The sequence below is a fragment of the Rattus norvegicus genome, chromosome 5, assembly GCF_021556685.1.
Source record: "Rattus norvegicus strain SHRSP/BbbUtx chromosome 5, alternate assembly SHRSP_T2T, whole genome shotgun sequence".
Lineage (NCBI taxonomy): Eukaryota > Metazoa > Chordata > Mammalia > Rodentia > Muridae > Rattus > Rattus norvegicus.
Window position 1 is genome coordinate 103,778,816 of NC_141538.1, and position 26,697 is coordinate 103,805,512.

The 26,697-nt window shown below is 40.0% G+C and overlaps 1 protein-coding gene across 6 annotated transcripts in view; it reads left to right on the forward strand.

Moving 5' to 3' along the window:
* The window catches only part of Ccdc171 (coiled-coil domain containing 171), a 346,651-nt gene that overhangs the window by 187,062 nt on the left and 132,892 nt on the right, over positions 1-26,697 (forward strand). For 3 of the 6 annotated variants that reach the window (NM_001134641.2, XM_087550831.1, XM_087550830.1), the window contains 2 exon segments: positions 20,507-20,652; positions 23,999-24,053. In NM_001134641.2, the coding sequence (NP_001128113.2) occupies positions 20,507-20,652; positions 23,999-24,053 (201 nt within the window). 6 annotated transcript variants of the gene reach the window in all.

A 26,697-nucleotide genomic window follows, 5' to 3' on the forward strand; every position in this document is an offset into this window, starting at 1 on the left:
ACCAGGCTTATACCCATCCATAGCACATTGTATTCTTGGGGTACTTTGTGAATTTGCACACTGCTGTTGAAACTAGGGCTATTTCAGGTGTGGCCCTCCACTCTACTTCCTTTATTCTTCTCCTCCCCTCCCTCTTTCCTGTTTGGTGTTGGGGATTGAACCCAGGGCCTATTACATGCCAAGCTTGCACTGTGCTACTGATTATACCTGCAGCTCCCTTTCTATAATTAGCAGGAGTAGTGAGGGAAAGTGAAATGACACATTCCACTCAGGACTGTTAAAACAACTTTAATGATTTTTTTCACACAGTAGGAAACAGTATAGACCCCCCATCAGGGTGTCTCCTCTCAGAAAACAGTCCCTGGGTTAAATTGTCTGCGTGCATTTTTGGTTTCTGAAGTAACATATTTCTTTCATTGTATATTTCTGCTTTCACCCAAGCCTTAAGGCCTTCATATAATTTAAATAATTTGCAGGATTTCATATAATTATTAGAAACAAAGTGTAGGGCTGGAGAGATGGCTCAGCCATTAAAGGCTACGCTCACAACCAAAAATATAAGAAACAAAGTGTATAGCTGATATGCTACATTTGTGGAAAGTTAATATTAAGTGCAGTCCATCAGATAATAAAAGTGAAATTTGATGAAATACTCTTTAGCTTATTAAGGAATATTGTTTACTTCAAAATGTGTATTTTATATATGAATTTAGTATATCTATGAGTCTTTTTCCTCAACAGGGAAATCATATTAAATGTTGCTTAGAGTTTTAGCAAAGAGTGAGATGATTTGTTGTGGCTGATCTAGCATGTTCTCTGGTGTTTGTCGTAATTTGACAGTTACAGTTTGCATGTGTGATGCCAAGACAGCACGGGTAATTCTGTCTTACAGTGTGGAACCCCTCAGCAGCTTTAATGCCCCCATTTGGGCACTGAACAAAATCTTACACAAAGCTCACAGAAAATGTTAAAATAAATCTGGCTTAAAGGACAAGCGTTGGGTGCCTACGAATCCAGAGCCCCATCAAAGCCCGCCCTACTCCCAAGTATCCTTATGCAGCCCCACAAAGTGCTGAGTACAAGTCATGTGCAAGGGAAAGGTCCAGTTTGCCGACCACCCTTTCGTGATCTGACCCCATGTGACCCTTTTACCGTTTTCACCCATCCCTCTGCTACTTCAGCAGTGCCCTGTCTTCCCTTGTGCTCGTGGACATCCCACTTTCACTGTGGCGAGGATGCTCCAAGGATGTCCTCCACATTGCTGAGCACCTCACTCTAATGCCACCTGCTCTTTAACCCTCTCACTTATTCCTGATAGCCACTTCTGGGAAGAATTTGTTATTTGCATATAAGTATGAATTCATCTACTTGATAGATGGCCTGGTTTTAGACTCTGTACATTCTGGTCGTTTGTGCTCAGTGGCTGAGTTTCCTCATTTTTAAAGTGAGATAGTAGCAATCTCTTCATGCAGTTACTTTACCAACTGCATCAGTGTCCGGAACAAGGGATGAAGATAGTGGTTCTGTTATGATTACTCTTCTTTATGGCTTTGACAGGTAGAGAAACACAATATCTATGTTAGAAGACTAAACCTATATTATAGTTATATCCAACACTTAGGTTAGGTTTTCAGATAAGTATTTAAAACAAAACACATACAGGCAAAGGTGTCTTTGATAATTGCTTATGGACATTTTACAGGGGTACTCCCTTGTAAAATGAGACTGTTAGTAGAAAATCGATTAGGTTATTTCATTTGAGGGGGTTATTCCTCTCAGTGTGCACAAGCCAGCAAACTGTTTATATTTCATTTAATATTTGCAGAAGTCTCCTGTTTGAAAGGTTAAAATTCAAATGTAAGATGCACGTTTTCTTCAACGTTGCAGTATGTGGATATTTGGCTTGGTTCAGTCATCATGTTGGACGAAGTCTGTTTTCTGTATGGGAGCACCACAGTCTTCCACTTCCTTGGAAGAATGTGTGGAGCGTCAGAACCGCACGGGAAATGAGCAGAGGAAGCAGGGAGGGGCATCTTGCCGCTTTCTGCCTGTATCACTTGAGTCATTCAGCTGCAGGGAAGTGTTTATGGCCAGGACGCTCTAGACTTCCGACTCATTGTTGGTGTCCCTTTACATTCTTTCCTTCCTTCCACTTCCTCTACTTTTTCTGTGGAGGAGTGAGGAGAATACAGTTCTAGTCTTCTATATTGAATAAATTTTGTTATGAATTTCTTTATTGTTCCTATTACTTGCAAGCTAGGCAATTTGGCATAAGTTGTTTGAAGGTGATCCTTTGAATTCACCAGGCAGAGTGTCTGTCAGTAGTAGCTAAGATTTCCTTAGTGGGGGAGGGAGCTACAGGTCCTGAGTGACATATGGAACTTACTATATTGATTTATTGTTTCTAGTGCCAGGCCTGGTTTCCTTTTTGTTGACTTGGTCCAATTAGAGAGGTATTGGTTACCACCAAGGTATGCGTGCCTCTACTGCATTCTTAGGGTTCTGTACCATGCTTCTTACTGTTGGGCTTCTCTGGGTAGGGCTACTGGTTGCTTCTCTCCTTTGGAAGCTTCCATGGTGCCTTCTGGTACAGTGAAAGCTAGTCCTTGGCCAAGAGATATTCAGGTCAGTTTCAGCTCAGGAGCCTCTGCGCCATGCGTTTGAAGTGCATGATGTATTCGGTAATAGAGACTTACGTTCCACCTCTGGAGGGGTGGGGGCAATTAGCAAGACCCTATAAGGTTTTAGGAGTTTCTTGGATAGGGAGTTTGCTGAGATTATATCTCCTAGGAAAGAGGAAGCTATACCGACAAAGTTTCACTAACATGGCTATGTAAGCCTGAACTTAATAAGGATACCATCAATAGACATGCTTGTTGTATATGGGGGAAGCTCATAAGACTTCAAACTTACATGAAGAACTCCAGGCAACTAAAGAATTCTGAGAGCAGGAGAAATAGTCTTCTCCAGGGATGAGCACAACAGTAAAACACGAAACGGTAAGTGCTGAAAATAAACACCCAAGTAACGTTATACCGACTGAGCTGTGTGGATTTATATATTTAGGAACACACACACACACACACACACACACACACACACACACACACACACATACACACACCAATTAATGAAAATAAAAGACACCCATGAATTTGAAAGAGAAGAAGGAGGGATACATGGAAGGGAGAATTTAGGGAGAAAAGGGGAGGGGGAGATGATGTAATTATAATCTCAAAAATAAAATAAAATAATTTAAAGACATATGTCACAGTGGAGCTGTATAAACCAGCTTCCTATCATAATAACATGATACCTGAGCTTAGAGGAGGAAAGCTTGTTTTCATTGATTAAGAGGCTTCTGCCCATGGTCAAGGCCCTGTTGCTTGAAGTCTGTGGCAGGATAGTGCACCATGACAGGAACGTGTAGGGAAGGAGTCCTTTTTGCCTCGTGGTGGCTGAGAAGCAGAGTGGAAGTGGGATCCAGGCTTCAGGTGTCCCATTTGGACACATCCCTTGTATTAAGTCTCACATCCTAAAGAGTCCACCATCTACCGCTTGTATTACAACCTACTAACCAAGCCTTTTACACATGGGCCTTTCAGGAGCACTGATCCACACCAGACAGTGTTTTATGTGTTTGATTTCTAGATATTTATTTTTTTATCCTTGGTTTATTTACTAAATGATTATGGTCTTGTTTTCACAGAGGAATCTGTTGTTGAGGTATAAAGAGTTCATTATAAATTCATAGGTAGGAGCTTAACAGAGAGAGAGAGAAAGTGCTATGCCATTTGAATAAGACAAAGAGGTCAGCCATAAGGCAGACAAGCAGCCGCATGGTGGGCAAGTAGCCACATAATGGGGAGGGAAGCTTTACAGAAAGAGTAAAAGAGCCCAAGGTACCTGTCCTATCCTTCCCCTTCCCCCCATCGAACTGATGCAAGCTAGTCATTTAGGAAGAGGAAACCCTTTTTTAAATTAATTTTTGTTATTTGTTATTTTATTTATTTACATTGCCAATGCCCCCTTCCCAGTTCCCCCTTCACAACCCCCCTATCCCACCCTCTCCCCTTTGCCTCTATGAGGGTGCTCCCGCATTCCTGTCTCAACACCCTTGCATTCCCTTACCCAAAAGATGCTCCAACATATAACAAGGACACCTGCTCCACTGTGTTCATAGAAGCCAAAAGCTGGAAACAACCCAGATGTCTCTCAACGGAAGAATGGATACAGGAAGAGGAACCTTAATTGAGAAAATGCCTCTACCAGATTATCTGTAGGCATGTGTGTAGGGCATTTTCTTAATTGTTAATGTAAGAGAGCCCAGACCTGGTAGATGGTCCAGGGATGTAAAGAAGGCAGACTGAGCAAGCTATGAGGAGTAATCCAGTAAGAAGCATTCATTCATGGCCTCTGCTTCAGTTCCTGCCTTAAGTTTCTGCCTTGGCTTCCCCTCTGTGAACTGTGACCTGGGATAAGTAAGCCTGATAAACTTTTCTCCCCGAGTTGCTTTTGGTTATGTTCTTTATCATAGCAATAGAAACATAACTAAAAAAATAATGCCTGCAAAGGCATTTATTGTCCCTGGCCATCATCAAAGAAGGAGGAGGAGGAGGAAGAGGAAGAGGAGGAGGAGGAGGAGGAGAAAAAAGAGAGTTACACTTTTTTTTTTAAAGATGCCTTAAGGTGAACTTCCCTACCCCCGCCCTTCTGAGGGGTATTCCTTTGACCAAGTGATCAGCCAGCCTGACTGAATTAATTCCTTTGTTTTTCTTCACTAATTTATTTATTTACTTTACATCCAGATCCCGGCTTCCCCTCCTATTTCTCTTCCCAGTCCTTTCCCCTCATTTCCCCTCCCCCTGCCCCATCCCTTTCTCTTCATAGAAGGGGAGGCCTGCCATGGATATCAATCCACCTTGGTGTGGCAGCTAGGCAAGGCAGCCCAGCTAGGAGAAAGAATACAAAGCAGGCAACAGGGTCAGAGGCAGCCCCTGCTTTTGCTGTTAGGGGACCCACATGAAGACCAAGCTGCACATCTGCTACATATTTGTAGGGGACCTAGATCCTTCCCATGCTCTCTGGTGAGTGGTTCAGTCTCTGTGAGCCCCTATGGGCCCAGGTTAATTGATCTGTAGTTTTTTCTTGTGGTATCCTTGACCTCTCTGGCTTCTTTAATTCTTCCTCCCCACCTTCTACAAGATTCCCCAAATGCTGCCTAATGTTTGGCTGTGGGTCTCTGCATCTGTTTCCATCAGCTCCTGGGTAAAGTCTCTCAAATGGCAGTCATGATAGATTCCTATCAGCAAATATAGCAGAATATCATTAATAGTGTCAGGGATGGGCTCTCTCACAACAAATAGGGTCAGTCATATGTTGGCTATTCCCTCAATTTCTGCTCCGTCTTTATCCCTGCACATTTTGTGCAGGACAAATTGTGGTCCAAAGGTTTTGTGGCTGGATAGGTATCCCCATCCTTCCTGGTTACAGAAGGTGGCTATTTCAGGTTCCATATCCATTATTACCAGGAGTCTTACCTAGGTCATCCTCATAGATTCCTGAGAGTTTCTGTTGTCTTCTCAAGCTGATCCCAGAGATATGCCTCCCCCGACCCCTGATTCCTGTTCTCTCTCACTCTGTCTTCCCCAGAATTGAACCCTCCTGTTCTCTTACCACCCTTCTCGCACCGTGTTCTTCTCTCCATCCACTCCTGATTCTATCTTATTTCCCCTTCTCAGTGAGATCGTCCTTCCTCCCTTGGGCCTCCTCGTCACTTAGCTTCTTTGGTTCTGTGGATTGTAGTGTATCCTGTACTCTATTGCTAATATCCACTCATAAGTGAGTGTATACCATACGTGCCTTTCTGGGACTGGGTTACCTCCCTCAGGATGATCTTTTCAAGTTCCAGTTGCCTGCACATTTCATGATGCCATTGTTTTAATAGCTGAATAGTATTCCATTGTACAGATGACAACGCTTTCTCCATTCAGTCTTCAGTTGAGGGACATCTAGGTTGTTTCCAGTTTCTGGATATTATGAAAAAGGCTGCTGTGAACATTGTTGAGCAAGTGTCCTTGTGGTATAGTGGGCATCTCTTAGATATATGCCCAGGAGTGATATATCTGGGTCTTTGGGTAGAACTATTTCCAGTTTCTTGAGAACTACCAACTTGATTTCCAAAGTGGTTGTACAAGTTTGTACTCCCACCAGCAGTGAAGAAGTGCTGTCCTTGCTTCACGTCCTCGCCAGCACAAGCTGTTGCTTGAGTTTTTGATCTTAGCCATTCTGACAGCTGTAAGATGAAATCTCAGAGTCATTTTGATTTGCGTTTCTGTGATGACTAAGGACCTTGAACATTTCTTTAAGTGCGTCTTGGTCATTACAAATTTCTCTGTTGTGAATTCTCTGTTCCGCTCTGTACCTCATTTTAAAAATTGGGTTATTTGGTTTGTTGGTGTCTAGTTTCTTGAGTTCTTTATATATTTTGGATATTAGTCCTCTGTCCAATATAAGGTTGGTGAAGATATTTTCCCATTCTGTAGGATAGCATTTTGTCCTGTTGATAGTGTCCTTAGCCTTGCAAAAGCTTTTCAGTTTCACGAGGTCCCATTTATTATTTGTAGTGCTCAGTAACTGAGATATTGGTTTTCTGCTCAGGAATTTGTCTCCTGTGTCAATGAATTCAATGCAGTTTCCTACTGTTTTTTTTTTTTTATTAGATTTAGTATATCCAGTTTTATGTCGAGGTCTTTGATCCACTTGGACAGAAGTTTTGGGCAGGTGATAGATATGGGTAAATTTGCATTTTCTACATGCAAATATTCAGTTTGTCCAGCACCGTTTGTTGAAGACGCTTTCACTTTTCCACTGTATGGTTTTGGCTTCTTTGTCAAATAACAAGTGTCCATAGGTGTCTGAGTTTATTTCTAGGTATTCGATTTGATTCCATTGACCCACCCTGTCTTTTTTTTTTTTTTTTTTTTTTCGGAGCTGGGGATCGAACCCAGGGCCTTGCGCTTGCTAGGCAAGCGCTCTACCCTGAGCTAAATCCCCAACCCCCAACCCTGTCTGATTTTATGACAATACCACGTGGGTTTTATTGCTTTGCTGTGTAGTATGACTTGAAATCAGGGATGGTAAGACCTCCAGAATTTCTTTTATTTTATAGGACTGTTTTCATTATCCTGGGTTGTTTTTCCATCTGAAGTTCAGATTTGCTCTTTCCAGGTCTCAAAAGAGTTGTGTTGGGATTTAAATGGTAATAGCTTTGAATATGTAGATTGCTTTTGGTAAGATGGCCCTTTTTACTGTGTTAATACTACTGATCCATGAGCATGGGAGTTCTTTCCATCTTCTGACACCTTCCTCAATTTCTTTCTTCAGAGTCTTGACCTTCTTATCATATAGATCTTTCACTATACCAAGATATTTTATAATATCTGTAGCTATTGTAAAGGGTGTTGGTTCACTGATTTCCTTTCTCAGCCCATTTACTGTTTGTATAGAGGGCTACTTTTTTTTTTTTTTTTAGTTAATTTTGTATCCAGCCATTTTGCTGAAGGTGTCTACCAGTTGTAGGCGTTCTCTGGTAGAAGTTGATGCCACTTATGCATGCTATCATATCATCTGTGAATACCAGTACTTTGACTTTTTCCTTACAATTTGTATCCTATTGATCTTCTTTTGTTGTCTTCTTTTGTTGCTCTGTCCATAACTTCAGGTACTATGTTGAATTAGGTAAGGAGAAAGTGGGCAGCCTTGTCTTATCTCTGATTTTAGTAGAAATGCTTTCAGTTTCTCTCCATTTAATTTGATGTTGGCTACTGGATTCATATGACTTTTGCAATGTGTAGATATGCATCTGTATCCCTGATCTCTCCAGACTTTGAACATGAAGGGGTGTCAGATTTTTGTCAAAGACCTTCTCAGCATCTAGTGAGATGATCATGTGATGTTTTCAGTTTATTTATATGGTGGATTAAATTAGTGGATTTTTTTTTTTTATATAGTGAAACACCCCTACATCCCTGGGATGAAGCCTACCTGGTTATGATTGATGATGTTTTTGATGTGTTCTTGGGTTTGGTTTTCTAGTATTTTAATGAGTATTTTTGTATCAATGTTCCCTAGGGAAATTGGTCTGAAATTCTCTTTATTTGTTGAGTCTTTGTTTGGTTTAGGTATCAGGGTGCTTTTGGCCTCATTTCTATTGTGTGGAAATGTTTTCTTTTAAAGTCTGGTAGAATTCTGTGTAGCAGTAATTATTAAAAAATGAACACCAAGCAATGCTAGTTCCAGCTTGGTTGGGCCACATGGCATCTGCTGGGTATTTTCATCTTAAAGAGCAAAGTATCTCAATCTGACTCGCCATGCTCCAACCTCCATCCCATGCTGCTACTGGCTACTCTCTGAGCCCAGCAGCAATCTTGCCATCCATCTAGTTTCCAAGGCTGATCCATGACAGTTCCATACAGAGACCACCTATCTCATGACTCTCTTGCTGTGGACTCTGCTCACATTCCCAGCATCCACCCGCTGTTGTTATATTCATAACTCCAGTAACTTGTTAAAATCAAAACTCAATAAGCTTGTAATTTAACAATCAGATTTCTATCAGTAAATTCAAACTCCACAAAACATCTGCACAATAAACTCACAACCAATTGATAATGATATAAGCTGCCCATATAGATAAAACAAATTGTCCTATAAAAATCCATCCCTTATGAAATGTTCATAACTACCTGCGGCCCTTCAAGGCCACACAGATCTGGGTCGTCCTTTTCCTCCTCCATCTTGGTTCTTCATCCTCTTTCTCCTCTCTCTCTCCCCTCTTCAAAACTCTGTGCCACTTTACTTTTTCCACTGCCTAAGCACAGGTCTTGCCTTATCTTGTGCCTGCCTTTACCTACATAAAGGCAACAATCTATACTCTACCCTTTCTCTCTAATTAAAAAAGGAACTTTTCTCTCAAATGTAAACTGAGCACAACTATTACCATTCTGTCATTATAAAATATAAAATGCCTAATACCCAGTCCATCATGTCTGTTAATTAAATAGTTCATTCTGTTATCTCTCTTAGCTTAAGAAAGGCTTAAAAATTTATATGTCATGTCTTTGCCAGCTTGTATACTATCTGAAAACTATCTAATTAAATATGTATTCTCAATGTTAAGTAGCCTGGGTGGGCTATCAGACTATTAGTCTTAAACCCCATCAGAAATCTGAGAATGACCAATATTATCTGAAAATATAGGAATCCTAACACTGGTTCTAGAACTGAGACAAGTTGAAGAGATAACTGTCTACTGGTACAGTGTCCTGTTAGCAACCTAAAACAGCATCAGCCTTCAGCCTTCTGACCCAGTATCATATGACAGACCTTTGTAACACAGAATTTTGAAGGACTGATTATTCTGACTTGGCAGAGATTGTCAGTCAACTTTTCTGTAAGTGTGTCCTTTTCTGGACAGTATTTTGTCTGTAGATGAAATAGGCAATTTCTGCCCAGTGGCCACCTAGCCACAGTGTATTACCTCAATTTCTTCTTTGCATCCACAAAAGGGAAGCTGTTAGGAGCAGATATGTTTCAACAACAAAAGAATACATAACATTAAATGTTATTTTGTGGATTTCTGATGTTTTTGAAAACCATCTATCTATGTAAAGTAATCTGGATTATTGTCTGTTAACCACTCTTAGCTATTTCTAATAAATTACCTTGAAAACATCCTAACAGTAAACTCAGAGCCATGAATCTGCTATCTGGCCCTTAACTCATATGCTTAGTCATCTCAGACCAGTTTGTAATGGCATCTATAGGACTGGGACTGAGCCTTGCATTCTTGGATGTGTTGTATAGGCACAACGCCTATAGAGAGTGACAGTATCAATCCAGATTTTATACCAATAAGAAACTTGTACCAATGAAAACTTTAAATTTGTGTCAAATAAATTCTGTACCAATGTAAGAGATTATAACTTCAACTTGGTAACAAATATAAGGATTTCTACCAAATCAGATTATGGCTGCACAATCAATTCTAGCTAATTTCTCCATTAAATTATGGCCATTTCTAAATTTCCCAGAAAGACAACCTCAGAAACACCACCTTCAGCCTCCTAAGTCCAGGACATTGGGTCGAAGACTCTTCCTAACTTCTTCAGGCTGAATGTGGACGCTGAGATATCTTGAAGAAGGGGTGTGTGTGGGGGAGTTGTTTGACCTTAAGAAGGTCACCCAACTATTGTTGTGGTCTCTGATGTCAGTGCTGACTGGATCTGGCTGAAAGTCCTTGAGATCAGGAGTTCAAGAAGGCCAGTTCAGCATGTCTGACAATGAGACTCACCAAAGCTGTACATTCTGTAATACATAAATCTCAAAACAAAATTTTAGTATCATCAAGATATCTGTATGGATTGTATCAGTCTGTGTAGGATGTACAGGTGCATTTCTTTCAGACAGGAAGAATTATGGGTCAGAGCTTTGGCTGTGGAATAGCAACCCCATCCCTCTCTTGATGCCCTGTCTTTCTGGTGGAAGTGGATTCAGTAAGTTCCCTTTCGCCACTGTAAAGCCTTTCATCTAGGATCTCCCCCTCCCCGCCCCCACTTTGAGTCCGGAGAGTCTCTCACTTCCCAGGTCTCTGGTACATCCTGGAGGGTTCCCCCAACCTCCTTCCTCCCTAGGTTGAGGTCGCCTGTTTCCATTCTTTCTGCTGGCCCTCAGGGCTTCAGTTTTTTCCCCACTTAATACCAGATCATGTTTCCCTCTCTCCCCACCCCCATCCCCTTTCCCTCCCCTGTCCCTTCCCCCTCTCCCCATGATTGCTTTCTTCTCCCTCCCAAGTGAAATTGAGGCATCCTCACATGGGCCCTTCAGCTTGTTGACTTTATGAGTTCTGTGGACTCTTTCTTGTATATTCTGTACTTTTTTTTTTCTTTTTTTTTGGAGCTGAGGACCGAACCTAGGGCCTTGTGCTTGCTAGGCAAGCTCTCTACCACTGAGCTAAATCCCCAACTCCCTGTACTTTTTTTTTCTCCCCGCCCCAAGCTTTTTTTTTTTTTTTTTTTTGCTAATGTCCACTTATCAGTGAGTACATACCATATGTGTCCTTTTGGGTCTGTGTCACCTCACTCAGGATGACATTTTCTAGTTCCATCCATTTGCCTGCAAAACTCAGGATGTCCTGGTTTTTAATAGCAGAGTAGTATTCCATTGGGTAAATGAACCACATATTCTGTATCCATTCTTCTGTCATGGGACATCTGGTTGTTTCCAGCTTCTGGCTATCACAAATAAGGCTGCTATGAACAGAGTGAAACATGTGCCCTTGGCATGGTGGGGCATCTTTGGTATATATTCCCAACAGTGGTATTTTCCAATTTTCCGAGAAACCTCCAAGTTGATTTCCAGAGTGGTTGTACCAGTTTGCAATCCTACCAGCAATGAAGAAATGTTCCTCTTTCTCCACATCCTCACTGACATGTGTTGTCTCCTGAGGTTTTGATCTTAGCCATTCTGACTGGTGTAAGGTGGAGTCTCAGGGTCATTTTGATTTGCATTTCTTTGATCACTAAGGATTTTGAACATTTCTTTAGGGGCTTCTCGGCCATTCGAGATTCCTCTATTGTGAATTCTCAGTTTAGTTCTATACCCCATTTTTTAATTGGGTTGTTTGGTTTTTTGGAGGTTAGCTTCTTGAATTCTTTATATATTTTGGATATTAGCCCTCAATCAGATGTGGGGTTAGTGAAGATTTTTTCCCAATCTGTAGGATGCCGATTTGTCCTATTGATTCTGTCCTTTGCTTTACAGAAGCTTTCCAGCTCCATGAGGTCCCATTTATCAATTCTTGATCTTAGAACAGCATGAATCATTCGAGTTCTGTTTAGGAAATTTCCCCCTGTGCCAATGAGTTCAAGGTTCTTTCCCACTTTCTCTTCTATTAGATTCAGTGTATCTGGTTTTATGTTGAGGTCCTTGATCCATTTGGACTTGAGCTTTGTATATCATGACAAATATGGGTCTATTTTCATTTTTCTATATACAGACAGCCAGTTATTTTGGGCTTCTTTGACAAAGATCAAGTATGCGTGTGTGTGTGTGTGTGTGTGGTTTTATTTTTGGGTCTTCAATTCTATTCTGCTGATTAATCTGTCTGTCTCTGTACCAATATCATTCAGTTTTTATCACTATTGCTCTGTAGTAGCGCTGGAGGTCAGGGATGCTGATTCCCCCAGACATTATTTTATTGTTAAGAATTGTTTTCACTATTCTGGGTCTTTTGCCTTTCCAGATGAATTTGAGAATAGCTCTTTCCATGTCTTTGAAGAATTGTGTTGGGAGTTTGATGGGGATTATATCGAATATGATTACCTTTGGTAGGATGGCCATTTTTACTATGTTAATTCTGCCAATTCATAAGCATGGGAAATCTCTCCATTTTCTGAGATCTTCGATTTCTTCCTTGAGAGACTTAAAGTTCTTATCATAAAGGTCTTTCACTTGTTTGGTTAGAATTACCCCAAGATATTTTATATTATCTGTGGCTATTATGAAGGGAATTGTTTCTGTAATTTCTTTCTCAACCTGTTTATCATTTGTATAAAGGAAGGATACTGATTTATTAGAGTTAATTTTATATCTGGCCACTTTGCTGAAGTTTTTTTATCAGTTGGAGAAGTTCTCTGGTAGAATTTTTGGGGTTACTTATGTATACTATCATATCACCTGCAAATAGTGATAGCTTTAATTTTTATTTGCCAATTTGTATCCCCTTGATCTTTTTTTTTGTTGTTGTCTTATTGTTCTAGCTAGCACTTCGAGTACTATATTGAATAGATATGGGAAGAGTGGGCATCCTGGTCTTGTCCCAGATTTTAGTGGGATAGCTTCAAGTATCTCTCTATTTAATTTGATAGTGGCTGTTGGTTTGCAGTAAATTACTTTATGAAAATGTTGACACATCATACCCAAACCTATGGGACACAATGAAAGCAGTGCTAAGAGGAAAATTTATAGCACTAAGTGCACTGGTAAAGAAAACTGGAGAGATCTTATACTAGCAACTTAACAGCACACCTGAGAGCTCTAGAACAGAAAGAAGCAAACTCACCCAAGAGGAGTAAAAGGCAGGAAATAGTCAAACTCAGGGCTGAAATCAGCCAAATAGAAACAAAGAGAACAATACACAGAATCAGCAAAACCAAAAGCTGGTCCTTTGAGAGAATCAACAAGATAGACCCCTTGCCAAACTAAGTAAAGGGCTCAGAGGCAGTATCCAAGTTAACAGAATTAGAAATGAAAAGGGAGACAGAACAACAGAAACAAAGGAAATAAAATCATCAGATCCTACTACAAAAGCCTACACTCAACAAAACTGGAAAATCTAGATGAAATGGATGGTTTTCTTGACAGATAGCACATACTAAAGTTAAATCAAGAGCAGGTAAATTTTCTAAACAGGCTCATATACCATAAGGAAATAGAAGAAGTCATTAAAATTTTCCCATCCTGCACCATTGGAAGGGGAAGCCCTTGGTCCTGCCCAGGTTGGACCCCCAGTATAGGGAATGTTGGGGGCAGACAGTAAAGGAGATAGATTGGGGAGAACACCCTTATGGGGGAGGGATAGGGGGCTTATGGACAGGAAACTGGGAAAGGGAATAACATTTGAAATGTAAATAAAGAAATATAACAAAAAAATCCAGTAAAAACAAAACACCTCCTAACCCCCCCCCCCCCAAAAAAAAGCCCAGGGCCAGATGGATTTAGTTCAGAATTCTACCAGACCTTCAAGGAAAATCTGATACCAATATTCCTCAAACTATTCCATAGAATAGAAACAGAAGGAACACTACCTACCTAATTCATTCTATGAAGCCACAATTACTCTGATACCTAAACCACACAAGGATCCTACCAAAAAAGAGAAGTTCAGACCAATCTCGCTTACAAATATTGATGCAAAAATACTCAATAAAATTCTCGCAAAGTCAATCCAAGAACACATCAAAACCATCATTCGCCACAATCAAGTAGGCTTCATCCTAGGGATGCAAGGTTGGTTCAATATATGAAAATTCATTAGTGTAATCTACCATATAAACAAACTCAAAGAAAAAAAATTACATGATCATCTCCTTAGATGCAGAAAAAGCATTTGACAAAAAAAAAAAAAACAACAACAAAAAAAAAAAAAAAAACAAAAAAAACCCAAAAAAACCAAAAAAAAAAAAAAAAACAAAAAAACCCAACACCCTTCATGTTAAAAGTATTGGAGAGATCAGGAATTCAAGGCCCATACCTAAACATAATACTATGAGCTTTTCTCTTAACATTTCTTTCATTGTGTCCCATATGTTTGGGTATGTTGTGCCTTTATTTTTGTTGAGTTATAGAAAGTCTTTAATATCTCTATTTCTTGTTTGGAGGTTCTAGCAGGGGAACGCAGCTACTCGTATACCCTTGACCGAAGACTGGTCCTCCTCTATTCAGGGAAGGTCGTCCTCTTCAACTGAGCTCGCAGCTTCGGGAGGAACGCATATGGAACAGTGAGGGAGGAAGGGGACATATGCCTAGCCAGCCAGATCAGCCGAATCAACCCTGGCAACCAATGGGGTGACAGATGTCACAGCCAGATCGCCCTCACATCCTAATATCTCTATTTCTTCCGTGACCCAATGGTCATGGAGTAAAGAGTTCAGTTTCCATGTGTTTGTTTCTGCTGTTGTTGAAGTCCAGCTTTAATCCATGGTGGACTAATAAGATCCATGGGGTTATTTCAATTTTCTTTCATTATTGAGACTTGCTTTGGGAGCAATGTATAGCTAGTTTTGTAGAAGGTCCCATGAGGTGCTGAGAGGAAGGTATATTCTTTTGTATTTGGGTGAAATGTTCTGTAGATATCTGTTAGGTCCGTTTGATTCATAATGTCTGTTAGTATCATCGTCTCACTGTTTAGATTCTGTCTGAATGACCTGTCCATTGGTGAGAATGGAGTGTTGAGGTTTATCACTATTAGTGTGTGGTGGTCAATGTGTGATTTAAGCTTTGGTAATGTTTCTTTTATGAATGTGGCTACCCTTGCATTTGAGGGATAGATATTCAGAATTGAGATGACCTCTGGGTGGATTTTTCCTTCTTACTAGACACATGTGTTCTAGCAGGCATTGCCATGTACTCAGCACTGAAGATGGAGACGTTGTCAGTCTTTAGCTTTATTTCATAGTATATTGTTTACCTTCCATGTGAAGTTAATAGTAGAACATGATAAAGAAATGCCCTTAGGGAGGCTACCTTAAAATTGCATAACTGTTAAAATAAAGATGCAAAGAAAGAAAAACACATAAATTAATTATATGCTGTCCCTTTCTGTTGTGTTTTGTTTTAAATTAACCAGTTGCTCGGCTCACAGATTTTTGACTTGAATGTAGACTCTAGTGAGTTTTAGCTTTACCCTGTATATGTTGCAGTGAGCTTGATGGTTGAATCATTTAAACATTGTACCTTCTGTGAACTTGCAGTTTGATTTTCCAGTAGCCACTCAAATTAATTCTTTATTAAGATACTTTTTAGACTGTATGAAGATGGCATCATTTTCTTTTCTAGCATTGAAATGTTTTGTCCTGACTGCTAGCCAGGAGGGTATATTCTGAAGTCAAAGTCGGGTAGCAGTAAGTGTACTGTATTACCATGATCGCTCTTGTTCTTACTGTTTGCAATGTTGGGACTCAAACCAGTAACCCCATTCAGAAAGGGCAGAAGCTCTGATGTTGAGCTCTGTAACTTACTCTTAAAAATTGTTACATTTTCCCTTGACCTAAGAAACACAATTTCTTTTCTTGCTTTTACTTCCAATGACTGACTTTTTATTTCATATTGAATAGTCATTAGCTTTTGGCCTGCAGGATCTAAAGATATTCCCCATTAGACACAAGAAGATATATAAAAGCTGTATCTCCTTGGGCTCAGATTTCCTATTGGCCTAATGCTCTAAAACAAGACTGGCCCCTCGTGGGAAAAACCGTAGGTGAGCCACTGGCAGGCAGGACTATTAGAGAGGTTTGTACCATACAGATAACCTCCACTTAGTCCTGTACAACTAGTAATCCAATACTCTGATTCAGGAAGTCTGTTTTATGATTTTTTTGAGACAGGATTTCTCTGTATAGTCATGGCTGTCGTAGCATTCACTCTACAGACCAGGCTGACCTCAAACTCAGAGACCCGCCTCTTGTCTCCCAGGTGCTGGGGTTAAAGGTGTGCACCACCACCACCCGGCTGAACTTTTAAAATTTAAAAACACTTACCAAGATTATAAGCTTTAAATTAGAGTTTGCTGAAATAATTAGATATACTATATTAAGGCACCATATTTTTGGATAGTTTTTCTTAAAGGAAAGAATATAAAAACAACTTATAGTGATAGCTTCAAAACTCTATAAATTTTACAAAGGACTAATTGAGTAATATGTGAACTATATCTCAACATATCTTTTTTTTATACACAAAATGTATTTTTAGGGCAAAGCAATGTAATTTCTGTTTATAGTCATAATTGAATAGTTAGCCTTAATAAACAAATTTAGAACTACAAAATTATGGATGATTTAAAATAATTTATGTCCTTGTTTAGTAGTAACATGTTTATCACAGAAAGTATAAGTTAAAAGTATTTAAAAATATGTGGGGTGTTTAATATCTCAGCTACTGTGTATTTTCCCCAGGTCCTCTGTATCATCTGTCTTCTTGGTGTCCATCCTGTGCTTTGTTTGCTCGTATTACTAGGAAATAACTTTTTGTGACCAATGGAGGGAATAGTCAGGCATGAATGGTGTCCGTATTTCCTGGAAGCAAGCATTGGCTGTTTTCCTCTTGGATCATGAGAGGTGCCCACAAAGATGAGTATTGGCTGAGAAGAAATACCGTGAAGACCCAGTAGATGAGATAGAATTTCAGGACTTGCTTTCAAGCATGTTTGGATTTGAAATAAAAAGGAGAGTCTTTGATGAAAATACTGGCACATGAGTTCTTGGGTCAGCAGAATACTTTTTACCTTTTAAAAGACTCTTATTATAATACGTAACATTAACTTGCTAACAGCTCAAATTATTCACCACACCACTTAAGATAACTTCAGTATCAGGCTTTGAGTTTTCTTTTCTTTTCTTTTCCTTTTTTTTGGTAAATATTAAGACCTGAGTACAAAATGAGGGCTGTATTGTGGATTAAGTGAAGTATCTCAAGGCTGTGCCGTTCTGATAACTGAACCCGGAGTGACCTTTCTCAGACACAATTACAGAGCTGTATGTTTTTCCTTTAATTTCATCAGGGGTTTAATTAGTATACAAATAAAACTTCCCTTATCTTCCTTTCTACCTAATTGGCTTGTCTTCGCTCCTATATGAAGCATGTGAGAGTGGGCTGTAATTAGGGTGACCGCGTTAACCTTTTCCCTCACATGTGCGGCTGCCGACAGGCCTCGGGCCTAACAGCAGGGCTTTGGATTATTGCTTTGCAATCACTATGGCTGTCCCACAGGTTTTCTCATGAGCAGAAGGGCTTTGGGTGCTGCAGGTTCCCACTGCTTAACAGGATCTTCATTCTTCTCCCCACTAAATGTTTATTGATTATCTCCCTGTTCCAGGCTCAGCCTCCAACAACTTAATATCAGGTGACAGTCAGGAGAGTTCTCCAAGTAATTAGAGTTGAGCATTGGGGGAACAATTAGGAGCAGAGTTATTAAACTTGATTTATCCTATTCTCTCCTGAACAGTTCCTCGGGTATCAGAACATCACACTTTCACAGTCTAGCCTGACCGAGAAATTAGTGGCCAACCTGCTGCCTATCATTGCTGCCTCGCTGCCCAGAGGCACACCCTCTTGGTTGCAGTCATTCAGCTGGAGATATTAGAGCCCATAAACTTTATCGTGGGTTTTAATTAGGTGAATCTGTGCAGGAGAGGAGAACGGCACAACTCAAAACTTTACAGGCTGGGTGTGTATCTTATACGTGAAATACACTCACGTGCATGTATATGTTAGACATAAAATTAGCTTTAACTAGAGCACAGAATTTTTAAAACGACTCCAATTTTTGATCAGAAAGGTTAGTATTAGGGTGAAGACATATTTTTGACCCACTTTTTATATTTTTGTGGTTTACACACATTTGCATGAACTGTAGGGCGTATTGGTATTTATAGATTTCCTGGGTTAGTCCCCCTCCCCCAGCTCTTTAAAATGAGAATTCTAAGCAGAAACGTAAAATAACAGTTTCTAGTGAAAAAAATAAAAGTTTTCTGTTTTAATTTTACATTCAAGGTCCTAGGTAAGTGTTCATGTCCCACAGCTCTGAGACAGGCCAAGCTTTAGTGGGGTCTGATGGCCCATCGTAGCTCTTGTGAGACAAACTTGAAATAATGGCCTTGAGTCACTTTGGCTGTCTGAAAGTTATGTCGCTGGGTTATATCTTCTGTGACTGTTAGAGCATAGATTGTTGAACAGGCCAGTGTGGTTTAAAAATGAAGCAAACGTATGGGCTCTTTCAGATTGGACTGGCAAGGCTGAACTGTATGTTAAAAACCCTGATGGCCCGTTCACAGGTACACGCTCCAGTCCTAGGGCTTACTGAGCACAGCGGTTTGAATGGCTTGGCACATGTTTATCATTCTTTTTGGAAGAAGAGTTAAAGCTTTATGCTAACTGAGGTAGAAACATAGCCCTTTTCAATTGCTTGGGATGTATCAGAAATACAAGTTTAAACCAAGTAGGTTTTGTTTTATAAACAAAGACTCCCTTGATACTTCAGTGCCTTTAAGTATCTTAGCAAAATTACTAGAATTGGATTTTTTTAAATAAAAGAATCTGTTATTTGTTGTCTTTCAACATTGTTTGACTATTTCCTTGGTGAATATTCTTTTTCAAATAAATGATATAAAGGCACAGCTTCTATAGTAATATGGGATGTCTCAGTACATGTATACATTAAGTAATGCTTAAATCATATGGAATCCACCTGTCTTCCCAGTACTTACCATTTTTTGGTAGGAGAAATACTCAATTCAGTTTTTAGCTTAAAAAGTGCAGTGTATTGCTGTTACTTATGTACAATAGACCACCGGAATGTCTTCTATTTGATGATCGTGCAGTACCCACTGGTCAACTTTACAATTTTCTTAAGGATCTATTAAAGTTTGAAAATAAATTTAAGTATCTAATGAGTAACTATTGTTGTCAGATTACTATTTTTTTGATGCTTGTTTGTATGTATAGTAGTAACTTGAATGAGAATGAATTACTGAATTTAAGAGCTTGTAGCATTTTGACCTGATTGCTTTCAATTTCCAATCATTTGGAATTATTGCCTTAGCTCGCCTGAGTGGCTTAGGTTTTATACTATCATTGTGACTATATTAAGAGGAGAGTTTCAAGAATGAAATACTAGCACATCGCTTCTTCATCATGGGCTGTGAACCACATCTGTATATGTTTGTGTGTGACTGAACTGGGTATAAGACCAAAACAGAAGTATGTGTAGTCAGTTGTTTGATGACTCTTCAACAAATCCAATTGTAAAACCTGTTTGATAAGCTTATTTTAGAAATTTTATAGGACAAGGGACGAGCAGAGTTTTGGTGTTCAGATCGTCTGACTCCCATACTACTTGGCAACCTACTCTAGAAAATATTCCTTAAAATTCTTTCTCATTCTAATATTTTTTTCTTTTAACCCTTCAAAAAAGTTGTGCAGTTGTATGCTGGGATTTCTATTCTAAGCTGGTACTTGAGAACTGTGAGTCCACAGAGTGTGTGCTTCTGTGATTAGGAAAGCACTGATAAACCCTAACTCATCATGAATGCCAGTATTAACTGTCTCACTAGTTAAAGCATGCTCATGAGAACATGCTGAGTGGACTTATGTGGTTAGCCTTGATGTGACAGTTATTTGTTAGGAAGCCAGTGAGTCCCATCCATCTACTGACATGTGTATAACGGTCTTTCAGAGAAACTCTGTTATAAGAACACGTGAGCCCACCGTGTCACACGTGAGCCCACCGTGTCACCTGGCATCCTGGTTCCCTTCCCTCAGCTGCACACTCCTGTGGCTTCTGATAGCACTTAGTCACGTCTAGGGTCAATAGATCCTAACCTTTATGTGCCTTTGTCCCACCTACTCTTTACTTTTTCACCATTAAAAAAGGACTTACAGATTCCTGTAATAAGAATTTTTTTAGTAATAAATGGTTTGTTTGTTTTACTTAACACAATAAAATAGAATTATGTTTTGTAGCCAAATATTTCTCAAAACAGTATAGTTCTCATTTCTAATCAGCAAATATGTAGAAAATTTGCAGGAAATTTGTTAAAGCTTGATGTGTAATGACCCAACTCTCCTTCTCAGCCAGGCTGTGTTCTCCTTTGTCTAATAGCCTATGGCATAAATTGAAGTTAATTATCAGGGCTGACAAGTGGCTCTGTTTCCTGTCTGCTCGCAGAGTCTCTCCGAGGCAAAGATGGAGCTCAGAAGGAAAGATCAATCTCTACGTCAGCTCAATAGACATCTCACCCAGCTGGAGCAGGACAAGCGTCGACTGGAGGAGAACATCCGTGATGCAGAGAGTGCTCTCCGCATGGCGGCCAAGTGAGCATTTGGGCCGTGGGGAGATCACTTGAAACGGACAAAAGATCAATTCTTACTTTCATGCTCCGGGTTTTAGCCCTGGATAATACAGTGCTAGAGAACAAAAGTGCGGCTGTCTCTCTTTGAAACTCTCTGATATACCCTCAAAAAAAAAAAAAAACACTCTTAACTCAACACGCTAAGTGTATATTTTATTGAGGAGCCCTGAAAGCACACGCTTCTCTATCACCTCAGATTATGCATCTCTGGTGCCAGCGTCGGTCACAGGTTTGAAAGCATGTTTTCATTAATGCAGAGCTTAGAGCTGCTCATTTAAAGTTTCCCATAGTTGCGTTATTTGTTTCTATATGATTTATCCCTTATCACCTTCTGTTACACTGGCTCCCGGCCTGGCTTTGTAGGTTCTGCTGATATGACTAGTAATATTTCCATAAGGAAATGTTGGTATACAGTCAGTATGTGCATCCCAGCCTTAAAATGCAGCTAAAACATGCTGATCATGGAAATCCATTTAAGCTTGTGTAGGTACAGGCTATAGTAAAATACCACTTCAACGCAAACAGCTATGTAAACGCAGAGCGCGCTTCCCTTTTGCCACGTAACAAGTGCACATGCATACGTTCTGAAATGCAAATTGGACAGGTCTATTAAACTCTTGTCTGTTTCCCCACGACAAGGTTTATGGACATCTTTAAGACAGGATTTTGTTGAGCAGCATAAAGGAAAGAATTGAAGAAACATATGATTCGGATTAATTCCCTGTTTGTTTTTACAATTTTTAATTCACAAAAATGTGAAAATATTAATTAACATTTTGAGACAGACCCCTGTTAGATACAAGTTGCATGTGTGACTGTGCTCTATAAGTCACAGGGTAAAGCCTGTAAATCTCAGAGTAGTGCATCTTCTGTGACTTAGAGCAGCAGCACCTATTGCTTCTGGGCTGATGACATCACCTATGTAGGATGAGAAGGTGAATTCCAAAGTACAAATCTTGGCTTGCTTGAATATCTAGCTAATAGTCTTTTTCTCTTTTTTTGTAAATTATACAGCTATGTAACATTGCATCTCCACATTAAATGTGTATATAATTTTTCCTTCTAGAAATGTAAGCTTGACTAACTCAGATTTGTTGTATTTTCTTGATCTTGCATCAAGTGAAGAGACAAAGTTGTTAGCCCTGAGTGTCACAGAACATGACATTCGTAGGTGCGTGACCACAGGGTTATGTAGCCTTCAGGTTTACATTGTTTTTTTTTCTTTTTCTTTTTTTTTTATTAACTTGAGTATTTCTTATATACATTTCGAGTGTTATTCCCTTTCCCGGTATCCGGGCAAACATCCCCCTCTCCCCTCCCCTTCCTTATGGGTGTTCCCCTCCCAACCCTCCCCCCATTGCCGCCCTCCCCCCACCAGTCTAGTTCACTGGGGGTTCAGTCTTAGCAGGACCCAGGGCTTCCCCTTCCACTGGTGCTCTTACTAGGATATTCATTGCTACCTATGAGGTCAGAGTCCAGGGTCAGTCCATGTATAGTCTTTAGGTAGTGGCTTAGTCCCTGGAAGCTCTGGTTGCTTGGCATTGTTGTACATATGGGGTCTCGAGCCCCTTCACTCTTCCAGTTCTTTCTCTGATTCCTTCAACGGGGGTCCTATTCTCAGTTCAGTGGTTTGCTGCTGGCATTCGCCTCTGTGTTTGCTGTATTCTGGCTGTGTCTCTCAGGAGCGATCTACATCCGGCTCCTGTCGGTCTGCACTTCTTTGCTTCATCCATCTTGTCTAATTGGGTGGCTGTATATGTATGGGCCACATGTGGGGCAGGCTCTGAATGGGTGTTCCTTCAGTCTCTGTTTTAATCTTTGCCTCTCTCTTCCCTGCCAAGGGTATTCTTGTTCCCCTTTTAAAGAAGGAGTGAAGCATTCACATTTTGATTATCCGTCTTGAGTTTCATTTGTTCTAGGCATCTAGGGTAATTCAAGCATTTGGGCTAATAGCCACTTACCAATGAGTGCATACCATGTATGTCTTTCTATGATTGGGTTAGCTCACTCAGGATGATATTTTCCAGTTCCAACCATTTGCCTATGAATTTCATAAAGTCGTTGTTTTTGATAGCTGAGTAATATTCCATTGTGTAGATGTACCACATTTTCTGTATCCATTCCTCTGTTGAAGGGCATCTGGGTTCTTTCCAGCTTCTGGCTATTATAAATAAGGCTGCAATGAACATAGTGGAGCACGTGTCTTTTTTATATGTTGGGGCATCTTTTGGGTATATGCCCAAGAGAGGTATAGCTGGATCCTCAGGCAGTTCAATGTCCAATTTTCTGAGGATCCTCCAGACTGATTTCCAGCAGGTTTACATTGTTTTTACAGTGCGGCAGTTAACTTGGGACTCGGGTTTGCATGGCTCATTTCCAAGGGCCTGATTACCATTATTAAAGTCTAGTCTTCGGCATTTTCACTAAGAGTTTGTATTTCATTGTGAAAGCTGAGTTACATACACAGGCCAAAAAGAGAACTCACAACCGCACCGGCCTTGTCAGGTCAGAGAGGGTTTTAATTATGGCACCATGGAAGGACCGCAAAGAAGGTGATGGTATTTTACCCAGCATCACTACCTACCACACTCTGCCACCAATTAAAGATGTGAAGAATGTCTTGTGTTTCCAGAACATCTGAAATTATGAATAATATAATCATGGTCTCTTTATCTGTTCCATTCTCTCAACTTACAGTCCTTCCTCCAGTTTAGAATAAGTGAGCTTAGGAGTTAGTGTGACATATACTAGTGACTACGTTTAGATTTTATACCCTTTCCACACGTGTGTGTGTGTGTGTGTGTGTGTGTGTATCTGTGCATGTGAGAGATGGGGGGTACGGAGAAGGAGGGCAGGAGGGTGGGAGGGCTGTTTATGACAACCATAGGTTGATGCTGCGTCTCTTCTGGGTTTGCTTCCCATCCGTTTGTTGAGACAAGGTCTTTCATTGAGCCTGGAGGAGCCTGAGTCTACCTTGTGAGGACTGGAATTACAGGCTGCCATCAAGGCTTCTCACATGTGTGCTGGGGATCTGGATCCTGACACACACACACACACACACACACACACACACACACACACACACAAAGAGAGAGAGAGAGAGAGAGAGAGAGAGAGAGAGAGAGAGAGAGAGAGAGAGAGAGAGAGAGAAAAAGCACTCCATTCACCAGGCCACCTCTGTGGAATCAGATTTTGTGTTTTAAAAGGGAAATCAAAGAGCTAGTATTAGTGACTTAGACTAAAGTGTAAACAAATGTAAAAAGACTTGGGTTATACTCACACTTAATCTTTTCTTTCCTTTTTTCTAGAGACAAAGAATGTGTCGCTAATCACATGAGAACAATAGAAAACATGCTTCATAAGGTAGTACATTCTAAAAATCATTCAACTTCTGTTTTGATTATTTGGTTAATTATTTTTATCTTATTTTTAAAGTTTTATTCTATTTTACCTTCTTTTTTTCTTTGTAAAAAATTCCTCTCTCATGCAATACACCCCGACTGCAGCCTCCCTTCCCCCCACTCTTCCCAGTCTTCCCCACTTCCCTGAGATCCACTCCTTGGTTTTCCTTCAGAAAAGAGCAGACCTCCCAGATGCAATAAGACTGGGCATGAACTCTCACACCAGGGTTGATTGAGGCAGCCTGGTAGGAGGAAAGGGTTCCATGAGCGGGCCAAAGAGTCAGAGACACCCTGCTCCCACTGTTAGGAGTCCAAACAAAAACAGCAAGCTAACAGCCACGTCATGGACACAGAAGCTAATGACCACAGCATGGACATAGAAGACCTAGCACAGACCTTTGCCCCATTGCTGCTTCAGTCTCTGTGAATTCCTCAGTTGATTTTGTGGGCCATGTTCTCCTGCTGTCCTTGACCCCTCTGGCTCCTACAGTCCTCTCTGTCAGTCTTCTCTGGGGTCCTCCAAGCTCTGCCTAATGTTTGACTGTAGGCTTCTCCATCTGCTCCCATCAGCTTCTGGAGGAAACCTCTCTCATGATGACTGGGATAGGCAATGATCTGAGTGTAGTAGGATATCATTGACTTTTTATTTTCATTTTTTTTTCTGAGCCATCCAGCTTCCTGATACTGGGCATCCAGACAATGTGGGGCATGAGCTCTCTCTGGTGACTTTGGTCTCAAGTTAGGTCAGTCTATTGGTTGGTTGGTTGGGCAGTTGGTGGCTTCTGAGCCACCATAGGCCCTGCACATCTTGCAGGCAGGATAGGTTGGGCACCATATGTCATCGTTTTCATTAACTGCAAAGCAGTTGAATTATTTTTAATGATTTTAAAAAAAATTAGCAGAAGCATACTTTAGAAACAATGGTGAGCAACATTGTCATTAGTTTCTTGGAATTCACTTTAGGCACTTGGTAAAACTGTGATAATTATGTTTTCTCCAAACTGGCCTAAGAGCACTGCAGTTATTTGTGGTCTTTGTTGAGTGGCCCATAGGTCACCACCATTCTCTTCATGTCCTGTGATTGGCAAAATACTGTCTATATAAACACGTGGAAAGAGAAGATATATGTTTACCTTAGTGTGGTGATTTGAATATGCTTGGCCCAGAAAGTGGTATTATTAGGAGGTGTGGCCTTGTTGCAGTAGGTGTGGTCTTTTGGAGGAAGTGTGTCACTGTGTGGGTGGCTTTGAGCCCCTCCTCCTAACTGCCTAGCTAGTCTTCTCCTGGCTCCCTTCAGATCAAGATGTAGAACTCTCAGCTCCTTCTCTAGCACCATACCTGCCTGGGTACTGCCATGCTCCTGCCTTGATGATAATGGACTGAACCTGTAAGCCAGCTCCAATTAAATGTTGTCCTTTATAAAAGTTACCTTGGTCATGGTATCTGTTGACAGCAATGGAAACCCGGACTAAGACACTTAGCTAGGCAATAAAATGATTCAAATGGAAATGTCTTACTTAATGAGTATGTTCTTAAAATGAAAAACATATTCAACAATCTATTATTTTTAAAACGGATTGCTTTTGTATTATAAACTGTGACATGATATATAGTAATTAGCAGCATAAATTCATTAACATTAGTAAAAAGTTGTTGGCAATACACTGTTAGCACCATCTCCTAGAGGAAGAGATGCGTTCATTATTATTTATTAATTCATGTATTGTGTATGTGCGAGTATATGTGCATGCATGCAAATGTGCATGTGTGTGTGTTTGCAAGCACACTCACATGGTACACTATCCTTCTATCATGGGGGTTTTGAGGATTGAACTTGGGTCGTCTGGCTTATGTGCTTTTACCCACTGAGTCATCTTGGCAGCCTCCCATTATTTAAAATCAGTGTTATTTACACATTTGTGTTATTGTCTAATTGACAGTTTTTAAAATGCAAATACCTAATACTTTTAAGAAGTATTATATATAGAAGTAATGAGTAGCATTTAGAAGAACTTTAATACTCTAAAGCTAATACTTTTAAAGAGATGAAGTAATAGTAAACTAATATTTAATACATCTTAATACTTAAAAAAACACTTGGTCCCCCCTTTTCTGAAGAGAAAGAGAGGAGGAGTGGATGAGGAGGAGAGGGAGAAAGGACTGAGAGGAGAGGGGAAAGGGAAAACTGTAGTCAGGATGTAAAATTAATTAATTAATTAATTAATTAAAATTAAAACCCCACAGAAATAAAAAGTAAAGCATTGTGCTAAAAAAAAGCAAAAACAAAAAACAAATAAAAACCCCACTAGGTTACTGTGTTCTTTGAAGTTTTGAAAATGACATTTTTTAAATCACTAAAAACATTTTAGAAAAGTCTAATAGTTTGAGTTCTACTTTCATTTAAGTTTCTTTAAAACCATAATTGTTTCCCCTGAAATTTTAGCCAGTAGTAAATTCAGTACTGAAACCATATATGGGTTTGCTTCAGATCTGAAATTTAGATTTTCAGTGAAGTGCATCTTTTTTTTATTTGTATCTGCTGTATGTTAGGATGGAAAGATGCATACACTCACACACACACAAACACCCACACATACATGCACACA